Source organism: Xyrauchen texanus, chromosome 12 (genome assembly GCF_025860055.1).
Source record: "Xyrauchen texanus isolate HMW12.3.18 chromosome 12, RBS_HiC_50CHRs, whole genome shotgun sequence".
Lineage (NCBI taxonomy): Eukaryota > Metazoa > Chordata > Actinopteri > Cypriniformes > Catostomidae > Xyrauchen > Xyrauchen texanus.
The window spans coordinates 39280711-39293792 of record NC_068287.1 but is presented as its reverse complement, the minus strand read 5'-3'; the positions used below and the strand labels follow the sequence as shown (position 1 = coordinate 39293792).

Sequence of the window (13082 nt, the reverse complement as noted above, 5' to 3'; positions counted from 1 at the left end):
GCACATGCAAGTTCGGTGCGTTGCAGGACGAAATGATTCGCGACCAGTTAATTGAACATACCAACAACGCAAAAGTACGTGAAACTCTGCTATTAGAACCGGACGATTTATCACTGTCCCGAGCAATCACGATTGCATTACAAATAGAGAGTGCAGCTGCATGTGCGTCAGCACTGACTAAACAGCAAACAATCACGGACTACCCAGCCCCCTCCCCCATGCCTACATCAATATTACAGCCTAGTCAGAACGACACATTGCCAGCAGCAGACTCCTCTGCAGTTATGCTACTGAAACGCCCACAGCGGTCTCGGACACGGCCACAAACACTAGCGTCACGGTCCTGTGATAACTGTGGGTCCTCATCTCATCCGTCTAGAGCGCAGAACTGCCCAGCCCATGGTCAAACGTGTCGCAACTGTGGCAAACGCAACCATTTTGCTTCAGTCTGCCGCTCTGCTCCAGCTGAGTCACCCACTATCATTCACAATGTCTACTCTGGGCCAGTCTCATTTAAAGCATGCTCAGTACACCTAAATGATGTATGTATCCCACTGCTGTTGGACACTGGTGCCAGTGTGTCCCTCTTGAACATGCACACATACAGTTGTTTTTTCAGTGCACTGCTACTTTCGCCACCCTCTGCTTCACTCTGTGGCTATGGCGATTCAAAGATTGACCTAGTGGGTTCCCTGCAAGTGACTGTTAGGTATGGCAATAAATTGGTACCCGACTTTACCTTCCATGTTGCCCGTCGCGGGGCCAATCTGATGGGTCTGGATTTGTTCTCGGCTCTGGGATTCTCCCTGGTGGACACAAAGGGAGCTGCGATCCTGACAGTCTCCATGCCTTGGCAGCAAAAATGGCCATCCCTGTTTGAAGGCTTGGGGTGCCTCACTGCTTTTGCCCACCAACCTCTCCTGAACCCTGCCGTTAAACCAGTCATTCAACCGCTTCGCCGCATTCCTCTGGCTTTCCGTGATGGTGTCTCAGCGGAACTTAAGCAGCTGCTGGACGCTGGCATTATCGAACAAGTGGATGCATCGCCCTGGGTCTCAAACCTGGTGGTAGCTCAGAAGAAATCAGGGGCCCTACGAGTGTGTGTCGACCTGCGAGCAGTGAATAAGGCAGTGATCCCGGACAGGTTCCCACTGCCTACCTCTGAAGAGCTCACTGCTCAGTTCCATGGCTCAACCGTGTTCTCTAAACTGGATCTCAGACAGGGCTACCTACAAGTGCCTCTCCACCCGAGCAGCAGAAACCTCACAGCCTTTGTGACAAATGCAGGCGTGTTTCGTTACACGCGCATGCCGTTTGGACTTAGCTCCGCCCCCAGCTGCTTTCAAAAATCATGGTGTCCGTATTGGCTGGTATACCGGGGGTGGCCATTTACCTGGATGATGTGGTTATCCATGGGCCTTCTCCGGTGAGTCATGATGAACGCCTCAGCAGAGTTTTTGCAGCCCTAGCTGAACACAAACTAACCCTCAATGCCAAAAAATGTGTTTTCTCTGCACCGACCATTGAGTATGTGGGTTTCCGACTGTCGGCGGATGACATCACACCACTTCAGTGAAATGTAGACGCTATACTAGCACTTCCCGAACCCAGCTCGGCTGCACAGGTCGCCTCCTTCTTGGGCATGACAGGTTACTATCTGAAGTTCCTCCCACATTATTCTGCTTCCACTGCCCCATTACGGCGTCTGCTGCATAAGGATGAGCCTTGGATATGGTCACGGGCATGCTCTGAGGCGGTGCAGGCGCTCAAGGTGCAGCTCATCACAGCCCCAGTGTTGGCTCATTTCGATATCTCTAGCCCCACCTTGGTGACCTGTGATGCGTCGGCTACAGCCATAGGAGCAGTGCTGTCACAGATTCAGCGGGGCGTGGAGAAGCCCATCACCTTTGCGTCGCGGGCCCTCAATCAGACGGAGCAGAGGTACTCGGTGGGGGAACGTGAAGCATTAGCCTGCATCTGGGCCTGCGAGAGGTGGCACTTGTATCTCTATGGCCGCGCTTTCACCCTGAGGACTGATCACCAGGCCCTGACGGCACTGCTTTCTACATCGGGGACAGGCCACAGACCACTGCGGCTACACCGTTGGTCCGACCGTCTTCGCCAGTATAACTTTGACCTGAAGTTCACCCCTGGCAGAGACAATGTTGTGGCTGATCTACTGTCCCGCGCTACTCCACCCCACCCTGCCATACACACACACCGACACGGACCAAGGGGAACGAGACATTGTTCAGATGTTACACACACCCCTCCAGGCCATCGTATCATTACAAGAACTGAAGGACACATCTGAACAGGACCCGATTCTTTCTCAACTCCGTGTCTATATTCTGAACGGCTGGCCTCATGAGATATCGGAGGGGCTTGCAGCATTTTCCAGAATAAAGCAGGAGTTGTCCTGCTGGAACGACACTTGTGTGGCACGCGGCCTCTGCACAGTCATCCCCAGCACCCTACGTGCATGTGTCTTGGCAATGGCTCACGAGGGCCACCTTGGTATTGTGAAGCTGAAACAGCGCTGCAGAGACCGGGTTTGGTGGCCAGGGATAGATAAAGACATTGAGGCCCTGGTGAAAGACTGTGCCGCCTGTCTTTTGAGCGGGAAGACGGGTCACCAGGCCCCCCCACCCTTACAACCTCTTTCTTGGCCATCACAGCCTTGGGATCACCTGCAGCTGGACATATGTGGTGAGATACAGGGAGTTCCTCATCACCAACGCTTCCTAGTGGTTGTCTATGACCTGCACTCGAAATGGCCCGAGTTCATTACCACAGGCTCTGTGACCTCTCTGGTCATAATCAACTTTCTGGACTCTCTGTTCTCCCGCTGGGGCCTCCCAAATACTATCACTACGGACAATGGCCCGCAGCTGATCTCGGCTGAGTTCATCACATACCTCAAAAACAAGGGTATTCGCCACATCCGCACGGCATACTATCATCCCCAGGCTAACGGTGGCGTTGAACACTTTCACCATTCGCTGAAAAACAGCCTCAGAGCACACCTGTTCCAGGGATGGACCTTCGAACAGGCCATCCGACACACACTGCTGCACTACAGGGCCACCCAACACTCTACCACGGGGGTTTCTCCAGCTTTCCTCATGCTTGGCCGTGAGCTCCACCTTCCCCTCGACAGGCTCAGTCCAGCCATGCCTCAGGGCCCACTACCAAAGGTCAGGGCCTCAGTCAAACGCCAGCAGAGGTGGATGAAGCAGAAATTCAATCTCTCAGCACATGCAAAGGTCCCGGACATACAGGCCACAGATTGGGTCAGGGTTCGCAGGCCCCACAGAGACCACAAACTCGCTTCGTATTGGTCTTCACCTCTCAAAGTTAGTCATCAGCTGGGCCCAGCCACCTTCTTGCTCAGTGATGGCACGCGGTGGCAACGCGGTGGCGGTGCAAAGTACCGGCCCCGGCACATACAACAGGTGTCACATCTCAAGCCACTCCCGCAGCTTGGCAGGACAATCCGGCGATTCAGCCGAGACCTCAGATAGCTCCTGCACAGGCACCAGACATTCCTGTCAACCTGCCAGCTGAGATGTGTGCTTGTCCATCACAGAGTGCCCAGCCTCATCCTTGTCTTTCACCGCGGCCTGTTCGCACTCGTTCTCGGCCAGGGCACCTACAGGACTTTGTGTCAACATTTCATGTTTGAAAACCTGTAGGAGGGGGGGAAATGTTGTGTTCTATCAAGTGGGGTTACTAATGCATTGAGTTAGTGTTCAGTGATGCTTAGAGTTTGATTGTGCTGAATCATTCGGTTCTGCCTGACGAATTGATGTGTTGATTTACTTGGGTCTGGATAGACAGTGGTGTTGAAGTAAAAGTGAAGATAAGTTGATGCTACTCACTGTGTCCGTGTGATCATTATCAAACATAACACCAAGGTCCTGTTCTGATGCTCACGTGCCCATTGTAGGAGCTTTCGACGGTGGACAGGGGTCATCATGGGCACTCTGACCATTCTGCGGCTACACAGCCCCATACGCAGCAGGGTGCGATGCACTGTGTGTTGTGACACATTCCTCCTGTAACATCATAAAAATGTTCTGTGACTTGTGCCACAATAGACCTTCTGTTGGTACAGACCAGACAGGATAGCCTTCGTTGCCTCGTGCATCGATGAGCCTTGGGTGCCCAATACCCTGTCGCCTGTTTGTGGTTTGTACCTCCTCGGACCAATGTCAGTAGGCACTCACCACTGCTGACTGGGAGCACTTAACAAGCCTTGCCGTTTCAGAGATGCTCTGACTCAGTTGCATGGCCATAACAATTTTCCACTTGTTAAAGTTGCTCAGGTCTTTACTACTGCCCATTTCTCCTGCATTTGACACTTTGGCTCTGAGAACTGATTGTTCGCTTACCATCTAATCTACCCAGACCTTAAGGGGAATCGTGCAACCTTAAAGCCCAGGGCCTTCCAGGGCAGTCAAGGGCCCCTAGTAGTCAAGGGCCCCTCGGTAATCCATCCCTGTTTCTAACCTTTACTGAGCTTGTCTTGTGTTGAATAAGTGTCATAAGACTTATTTTTAAATAGGTGTGTTCAAATTGTCCTCGGCCTTCCCTAGTCTGCTGAGAGAACTCACCTTTCTCCACATGTTCAGTTGTCTTTCTCTGGCTGTTAGTGCTTTGCGTTGATGGTCCAGCTTGGTTACTCTCACAGTTGCTCTCTGTCCTCCTCTTTTTAGAATATCTTCCTTTTCCAGCATTTTGTTCCTTTGATCTCTCTCCAGTGTTCCCCAACAAATGACTATCAAGAGCTGTGGATTTTTTTAGAAATAACACAGCAAGTTTCCAGACTTCAGTGTCATTATAAAGACAGACCGATGACACACAGACAGATTAGTAGATAGATATCCTCAATTCTCCAATGAACTCACCTCTATTCACATGTTCAGATGTCTTCCACTGGCTGTTAGTGTCTTGTGATGATGGTCCAGCTTGGTTACTCGCACAGTTGCTCTCTGTCCTCCGCTTTTTAACTTCTCTGTTTTTTCCAGCATCTCGTGGCTTTGATTGCTCTGCAGCATTTCTCAAAGAACGTCCCTCAAGCGCTAAGCAATTTAGAAAAAAAAAGAAAAAGAAAAAAACAACAAGGTCCACAACCTCATTACATTGAGAGAGTGAGACAGACAGACAGACAGACAGGTAGGTATGTAGGTAATTTTCTTACAATTCCACAGCTCTTCAGTCAGTTTGGAGAGCAGGTGGTATGTTTCTAAGATATGCTTCTGATTCACACATTTCCAAAACCTTCTAACATGCTCCTTTCCATTTTTTTCGATAGACTCCAACACTTCGTAGATACACTCACCAGTGTTCTCAAGAAGTTCCTGCTTCTTCAAGAGAGATAGAACCACAAATAAATAGCAGGGTGTAAAATATGTAAATAATGCATTGACCAAAATAAATGTTTAAAAAAATAAAACATAAAACTATATTTCAGCTTCTTCATAGTAGGCACCCTGTGTCTAGATTACAGCTCTCACCCAACTTCATGAGGTGCTACCTGGGATGCTTTTTAAACAGTATTAAATGCTTACATGTATTGGACTATTGGCTACTTTTAGAATTACCTTCTAATCTACAATAGATATACATAACTTAACTTAAATGAACATAGCTTATTTAGTATTGTAAAGAAATTCATACATACAGTACATGGACACAATTTATATTTGTCTAAACAAAACATTTAAGCATAAGCCTTGACATCAGAATCGAGAGAAATATTCATTCAGTCAGGTGTATCCAACCTTTTGACTGGAACATCCATTCAGATGTTCCATATTTAATATTTTCGGAGATTAACAACATAATACGTTTGGTGGTGCATTAAAAGATGTGCCTCTAGTGATGTTTCCCTTATGAGACTGGCCTGTATATGCAATTGTTACTTTTCTCATGTTCTCATATTTAAGTACAATGCTTGATATTATTTTAAAATCCAGCTTACTTCATAAAGCCTTTCAATGACTTTACAGTTCTTGAGATGCCGGAGAAGCATCAGTGGATCTTTAATTGTAGTTATGTTTGTCTTGTTTTGACAGAAAAAGTCAAACAAATGCTCATCTGTGAAAAATTCCAGGTCCATAGTGTTGTAGATTGTGTGTTTACCTCTGCTAAAACAGAACAGATTGTTAATATTTAAAAAAGCTCTTTCACATGACTTGCTTTACCATTGCTAAATGCATTGACCTATATGAAGTCAAGCATGAGCTACAGTGTCATCTAAAAAGAGAGCTATGAATTAGCATACTCATTCATCTTAATGCTCGGTCGGTGAATGGGTGCTGTCATCTTTGCTTTGGGGGTTCTCAGTTCCAGAATTTCTTTTGGAGCTTATCACCTGAGCTGTAAATGCCATATGATGGATCATATGTGTGTTCACACAGATAGCAATACTTTGCTGTACAGTTGGTTAGGAGTTATATAGAATTGCACATTCTAGACAGAAAATTCAAAGGGTTGTGATCTTTGCATACAACAATGGGCAAAGAGCTGGAACCAACATAAACTTTGAAATGTTGAAAAGCCACTAAAAGAGCCTATGCTTTCTTTGCAATTGTGCTGTAGTTCAAGAATCATGCATTTATTAAAGGAATGGCATCAGGTTAGATACTTTACTCATGTACTTGTTCTTGTTAAAATGTCCCGATAACACGCATCATTGAGTAGAGCTGGTGTTGCGCGAGCGGCAGAACAGAGTATATTGAGTGCGCACAGAATCTGAACATACTCTTCCAGAATGTCCTCTGTAGCACTGGGAAGCATAATAAATTGGTTCGTTCTGATATTTAGTTGAAAAATTAGTCACAGGCATCCCAGCGCCATTTGAGCAAGGACACAGTGTAGGAGAGAGAGAGCGCTTAAAAACTCTTGCACATCTGTGCCTGATGCGTGCACTCAGCTTGCATATGAGTATCTGTAAAATAAATAGAAGCGCAATAATTTTGATCAAATGTCTCTACAGGGTACGTGAACAAACATACAGATGTACTGTAGCTAAGTTTGCACCAGCTCGTTAATAAATCTGCATAACAGTGTGTCCATGTTGACAGACCTTGACTAACTGAACAACGTAAAAAGAAGTTTTCCTAAAAGTTCACCCAGGCAAGCTGTTACAAACCACCAAAACAAATTCAAAAACAGCTTCTTTTTGGCCAAATTTGGTTCAAAATGAAGTCACACCCATTCGTTTTTCAGTTTCATTGGAAGTATAATGGAGCTTTCAGAATCATCCTGTAATAAAGTATGTTTTCAAACAACCTTTGCCAATACCCCTCAGACTCATCACGTAATTTCAAGTAAGCGATTCCTGAGAAAAACTCACCCCTCCCTTCAGTGCTCCTTCAGAAGCTCCGCCTTCTGAAGTTATGCACGCCCATTGCAATGCTGTGTGATCACAACAGTGTTGTGTTGATTGATCCACTTTGTTCATGTTCCCATTTACAGAGCCAGGGGTGTGTACAAACAACATATTTTTTTTCAACTTGCATGGAACGGACAGCTAGCGATTGTGAAGAGATATTTGCGGAATTTGACAAAATGTATTAGATTAAAATTGCACACTCCACCTTTAATAGTTCAACATCATAGGGATAGGCGGATTAACACTTCATGGTGCCCCAGGGCAACAGTCGCACAAGTGCCCCACCCCAAACCACTCTGCAATGAAACTTTTATGAAACTGACATAATCAACATGACACTTTGAAGTCTTTGTAGAACAGAACACCAAAAGGTCATAGAACCCTCTGTTATCAAATATTTATTTAACAACATCTGTCGTCAGTCGATGTTAATGGGCACCTGCCCACTGGTGTTCTGTTACATTGCTTTTTCAGATGTACTGAACAGAAGCACTAACAAAAACTTTATATCACAAACATTGGCAATGATATTATGCACAAATACTCAAACACCTTACTATGGCCTCTATCTGGATTTTGACCGTGCTACCGGCATATGATGTTTTCAAAATCTATGCCCCTAACCAGCTCAGATTCAACGGCAAGCAGGGAAAGCATTAGAAAGCTGTTACTGTGCCATTGTTGTCCTAAGTTCATTTTTCTCTTGTTTTAGAGGAGAAAAAAACCTCTCTCCTTCACAGTTCGGCAAAGTTAGAAATAGTCAACATTAGGAAATGTTGTCTTAAGTCCATTACGATCAACAATTTGCAGCAACTCTGCAGGTGAGGTCTTGTCTTTGCTAAAATGTCTGAACTGAATGAGTTCATCAGCCAAGGCTTTGTCCCAGGTCTTCTGGATATGTGGTGGAGATTTTATCAGCTCTTATGCGTAAATCCCTTACTGTAGAACAGAACCGCAAAAAGATCATAGACACACACAGAGAGCTGTATGCATCAATCCGTTTGGATAGGCATGATATGAGTCTGTCCATGATGACATAATATGCTTTGACCTTAAATCTCTCACTCCCACCAGTCAACAGAGGCTCGTCCGCAAACCACTTTCTCTTACCTGCACCAAAAGTCATATTGATAAGACTGAGTAACACTGATAGCATGAGTGGATCATTCTACCTCAGCAAACTGCTCTCGAAATGTGCCAAAATAAGAGTTTAATGACTGCAAAGGTCAACAGCAGTTGCTAAGTCCATGTCGCTTTTTTGCAGATGAACGCTGTTTCCATCTTATTCAGCTTACCAACAAGTGCAGCAGCATCACGTCTTGTGTCTGCCTTCAAATCACAATCTTTGGCAATTTTTGCAAGTGCTTCTCTATTTGCATTGTACTTTTCATGGAGAGCTTTGGTGGAGTCGGCCCTACAGCTCCATCTTGTGAGATTTAAGAGTCAAACTAATGTGAATGTCATTGTCATGAAATATCCTATTCCAGCATTGAGTGGATGTGCTGCAGAAGGTATAAAGTGATTGTAATAGATCAAAAAAGGATGTGACCTCCTCACAGTAGTCATTTATGCTGTTGACACCAACAAGTTTCAAAGAATGACCAGCACAGGGCATGTAGTAAATTAAAGGGTTTTGCATTTTCAGGTATGCTTGAAGTCTGTTATATTTATCGGACATATTGCTCGCATTATCATAGCTTTGTCCAAGGCAATTTGACAAGTCCAACCCCAGGTGTCGCACCATGTAATAGTTTTATCGCCCATTAATGAGATAAACTCTTCTCAGATTCCGAAGGACAAGTAAGAGGGCTTACCTTTACCCTACTGTACATGCTTTCTGATATATTCTTGTAAAAACAGGTCAAACTCGGCAATCAGTTTAAGCAAACCCAGTGGTAATCCCAGTATGTATTCATGTCCTCGGAATGAAACCCCTCTCTCCCAAATACGTGATTACAGCTACTACATGCCTCAAGACCTCCTTACAATAGTTTTGTTCTGACACTATCTGCTGGCAAAGCGAAGCATCCACTGTAGATAGGTTTTTGGATCTGTTTAATAAAGCAAGCATGTGGTGCCAGTGATCAGCACTCTTTTCGTGGTCGGATATCCTCTCAGAATGTTTCCAGTCACAGAAGCCATTAATGAATGCATGAATTTGCATTGACAAAAGTTTGCATGTATAACAATATAATAAACCAGTTGATGGGGAGTCAAGTAGCCATTGCCTAGGCACAATTTGTGACTCAAATGTAATACTAGATTTTTAGAGAATGTGTTCTTCCCCCGATTCCACAGTCTCATATAGATGCTGGATATTTGGCAGCCCAGTTCTGATTGTTGCAGTCTTATGTTGTCCCTCACTTGCTCTGTAATGGGCCCCAATAAAGCCGGATCAGCAGGAACATTGTACTGATGCTCAGTTCCATCATCCTTCGCCTGGGTGGAGCTCGAGTTTAGCCGTTGGTTGACTGTCTCCTCTGGTTGCTGTTGCTGAAGCCTTCTCTGCTCAGAGGTGTCATCACTGTCGCTGCATTGAATGTTTAACAGAGCTAACATTTGTGCCAACGAGTAAAGAAATGTTTAATAAATTGGCTTAATGTAGTCTTTCTTTATCTTTTTAAAATTTTCATTTGGCACTGCCACTTAGTTGCTGCCGCTTGTCCATTACCTCATTGATTTTTGGCGCTCTGCCCAAGAATCACATTTTCATGCTGTAATGGTTGCGCGTCACGCACACTCGGTGCAGATGCATGACTCAAATCGTGAAGAAATAGTGCTCACATAAATGTATTGTATTCAAATTTTTTTATTAGTGATTAAGTTGGTGCCCCTGAAGACTTGGTGCCCCTGGGAACTTGCTCAATTGCCCATATGGTTAATCCGCCTATGATCATAGGCCTCACATGTTACTCTTCCCACAGTTCAAAGCCACTGGATTGGACAGCAGAGATTAACTAATCTGACCACCAAAAACAACAATCTCAACCTGAATGCACAAGGCAAATGTAACGTAGACACGGCAGACTGCATACCTTAATATATATATTTTTAAACACAGACTGCACTGTTGGAGTTTCGATAGCCTCTCGTTCTTAATTTTTTATCTAAATGAACTTTGCCAAATTCGCAAAGGTCATTGATGCTTACACTATTACGCATTAGTTCCATGAACTTAAATTAGTTAAGAAAAATTTTATCTAGACTATCAGGTAGCCTGAATTAAGGAAGGAGGACTCATTTTTGTAAGCATGCTTACCTTGGCCATCTGTAGCGGGAATGATTCAATTTGAATGAACATACAGTGTTGAATGAAAGGGTAGTAAACAATGCTTTGAATCAGAGAAAGTGCTTATAAGTTGTGCCAAAGCGAATAAATTAATAACTGTTTGTGCTGCTCAACTGAGATGAAAGATGACTAATTGCAGTTTATATTAACAATTATATTTAAATATTTCATAGTGTAATTTTAATTTGTACCCTTCTGTTAGTTACCTTGCATTGCTCACCTTGCTTATATGAACGGCACATCCCTGATATAGACATTTTTAGTCTTTGCATTGACAGGGCCAGCTTGATTAGCCTTACTAACAATATACATTTCAAGTAAAGCCTTGTAGAATAAAGCTGAATAGTTTATTTAGAGAAATGTTTAAGGACTGGAAAAAGATTTAGAGATTTTGCATGTCTAATAATTAATTTGTATTCATTTATATTTACCACATTGTTTTATTTATTTTTAATATCCCTTGTTTATTGTCATCTGATGTTTGTTTGGTACTTTTCAACATTTATATGACATGCGACTTAAAATATACAATAGCCTGGGGTTTTACTATTATTTAAATTCCATGTGTAAAAAGCAATCTGTTTGGGCTCACCACTTGTGAATGGAACACCTGAGATAAATGTAAACACCAGGTGTAAACAGGACAAATATAACTTACTCTAACAGATTAAAGCTATGTCTAGTTTTATGATCATAACATACATATTATGGTATAATATTGTCTTCAAGGATACAAAATGCATAACATACCTGACAGTTTCTGCTTCCCCACACAGCCAATGTTGATCTCTGATCTTCCTGTTTCAGTGTAGTATTGCAAATGTCTCTTGACCACACCTATGAAAAGAAGCCAAGAGAAACTTAACAACCTCTCTTCAAATCACAATTTTACATTATTAGTGTGCATGTAATGTGAACATCTGACTAGAAGGTTCTTATGGTTCAAATAATGCAAATCATACAGAAACTATATGTGAGGAGTGGACTCCCTGTTCGTCACTTGCATTATAGTGATGGCTGTACTGGTAAGTGTGTTTTGAATGTTATGTACCTGAATCTTAGATCTTCACATGCAAAATACAGACTAATTGGTCCTGGCCTTACAAATGCCTGCTTCTCATACCACATCCTCACACCAGGTCATACTGGAAGGAAATTAAAGTAACAAAATAAGATTGCTAATTAATGTTTTAAGGCTTGTGTGTTGTATCTTTTATACAACATCTTACTTTGCTATTGTTAATGCTCCAGTGCCACATCAGCCTCATCCTCGCCTGTATTGCAGGGTCAGGCTTAGCTCTATGTAGCAGCTCGGTTACCATTTCACACCCTTCTTGGACCTGTAAGGACATGTCTGTCATGCCCACTGTGTCTGTACTTGTTCTCTGTCAAATATTGTACAAGTCACACTAGGTTTCCAGTTTCATGTTCTCTTAATGCATGTGTAACGTATAGTTCGATGGAAAGGAGGAGGCGAGAACCGGCTTGACGACATAAATTATATTTTAATTATAAACTGAAACTTTAAGCAGATAAGAGATACTGTTTGTCTGATGGTAGTTTTCATTTCTTAGTACCTAAATTCATAGGCTTTAGGAGTGTGTTAAATGTGTGAGGATGTGTTTCATTAACCTGTTACATGTCTGACATGATCATACAGGCTCATTGAACCAAGTTTAAACTTGTTTTGCTGATATTTCAGAAAAGAACCCACATACTTTCTTCACTCTAAATCATAGATATTCCTTTATAATAACTTTTATTAACATTAAAAGACAGTATTACATTAGTATTAGCCTCCTGGCAGAGGCTAAAGGATCTGGATGAACAGCATAGCAAAAGCAGTGCATTGGGAGTGTGTGTGCTCCAGGGTCAAACTCACGGTGAGCGAAGCCGCTGAGGGTGGCTCATCTCAGCTTGAATGACATGTTCAAGCCCCTTGGATGTGCAGTTGAACAGGGGGCTTGATGAAAAAACGCATTTGGGAGCATGTGTTCTCCAAACCCTCAGTGATGGAAACTGAAGCCGAGGAGGTATGGAGTTTCCTTTGTGTCTTTATTATTCAATCAAACATACTTTGTTTGAGAGTAAAATTTATTATTTTGTAATTAAAAAAAAATAAAAGAATGCAAAAAAGTCTTCTAAATGCTCAAAAATAAAGAAGTTGATAACAAAATTATTTGCAGTGCGTGTAATCTTTTGAAAACTTTTTTTTTTTTGTGCACTTCAAAACTTTTCATCACAAACCCACACATTTTGCTCTCTTTTCTGCTGTCTTTTTGCCGCTGTAAATATTTTGCTTGCGAGTTGAAAAGTTTTGCTTGCGAGTTGAAAAGTTTTGCTTGCGCGTAAAGCTGTACCTCAGTGGGCGGTCTCTAACAACCAGATGAA

General features: G+C 43.4%; 2 protein-coding genes across 5 annotated transcripts in view; one reads left to right on the top strand and one right to left on the bottom strand.

The window, feature by feature from the left end:
- LOC127652397 (protein shisa-9-like) overlaps positions 1 to 13082 on the top strand; it is a 293861-nt gene that overhangs the window by 227516 nt on the left and 53263 nt on the right. The window lies entirely within an intron of this gene.
- LOC127652393 (uncharacterized) overlaps positions 1 to 13082 on the bottom strand; it is a 31193-nt gene that overhangs the window by 5540 nt on the left and 12571 nt on the right. For 3 of the 4 annotated variants that reach the window (XM_052138510.1, XM_052138511.1, XM_052138509.1), the window contains exons 15-18: positions 11442 to 11528; positions 5204 to 5363; positions 4911 to 5084; positions 4617 to 4790 (exon numbers count right to left, since the gene is read on the bottom strand). In XM_052138510.1, coding sequence (XP_051994470.1) covers positions 4617 to 4790; positions 4911 to 5084; positions 5204 to 5363; positions 11442 to 11528 — 595 coding nt within the window. Of the gene's footprint in view, positions 1 to 3881; positions 4059 to 4616; positions 4791 to 4910; positions 5085 to 5203; positions 5364 to 11441; positions 11529 to 13082 lie in introns of all 4 variants that reach the window. The other variant, XR_007971700.1, reaches the window with a different exon arrangement.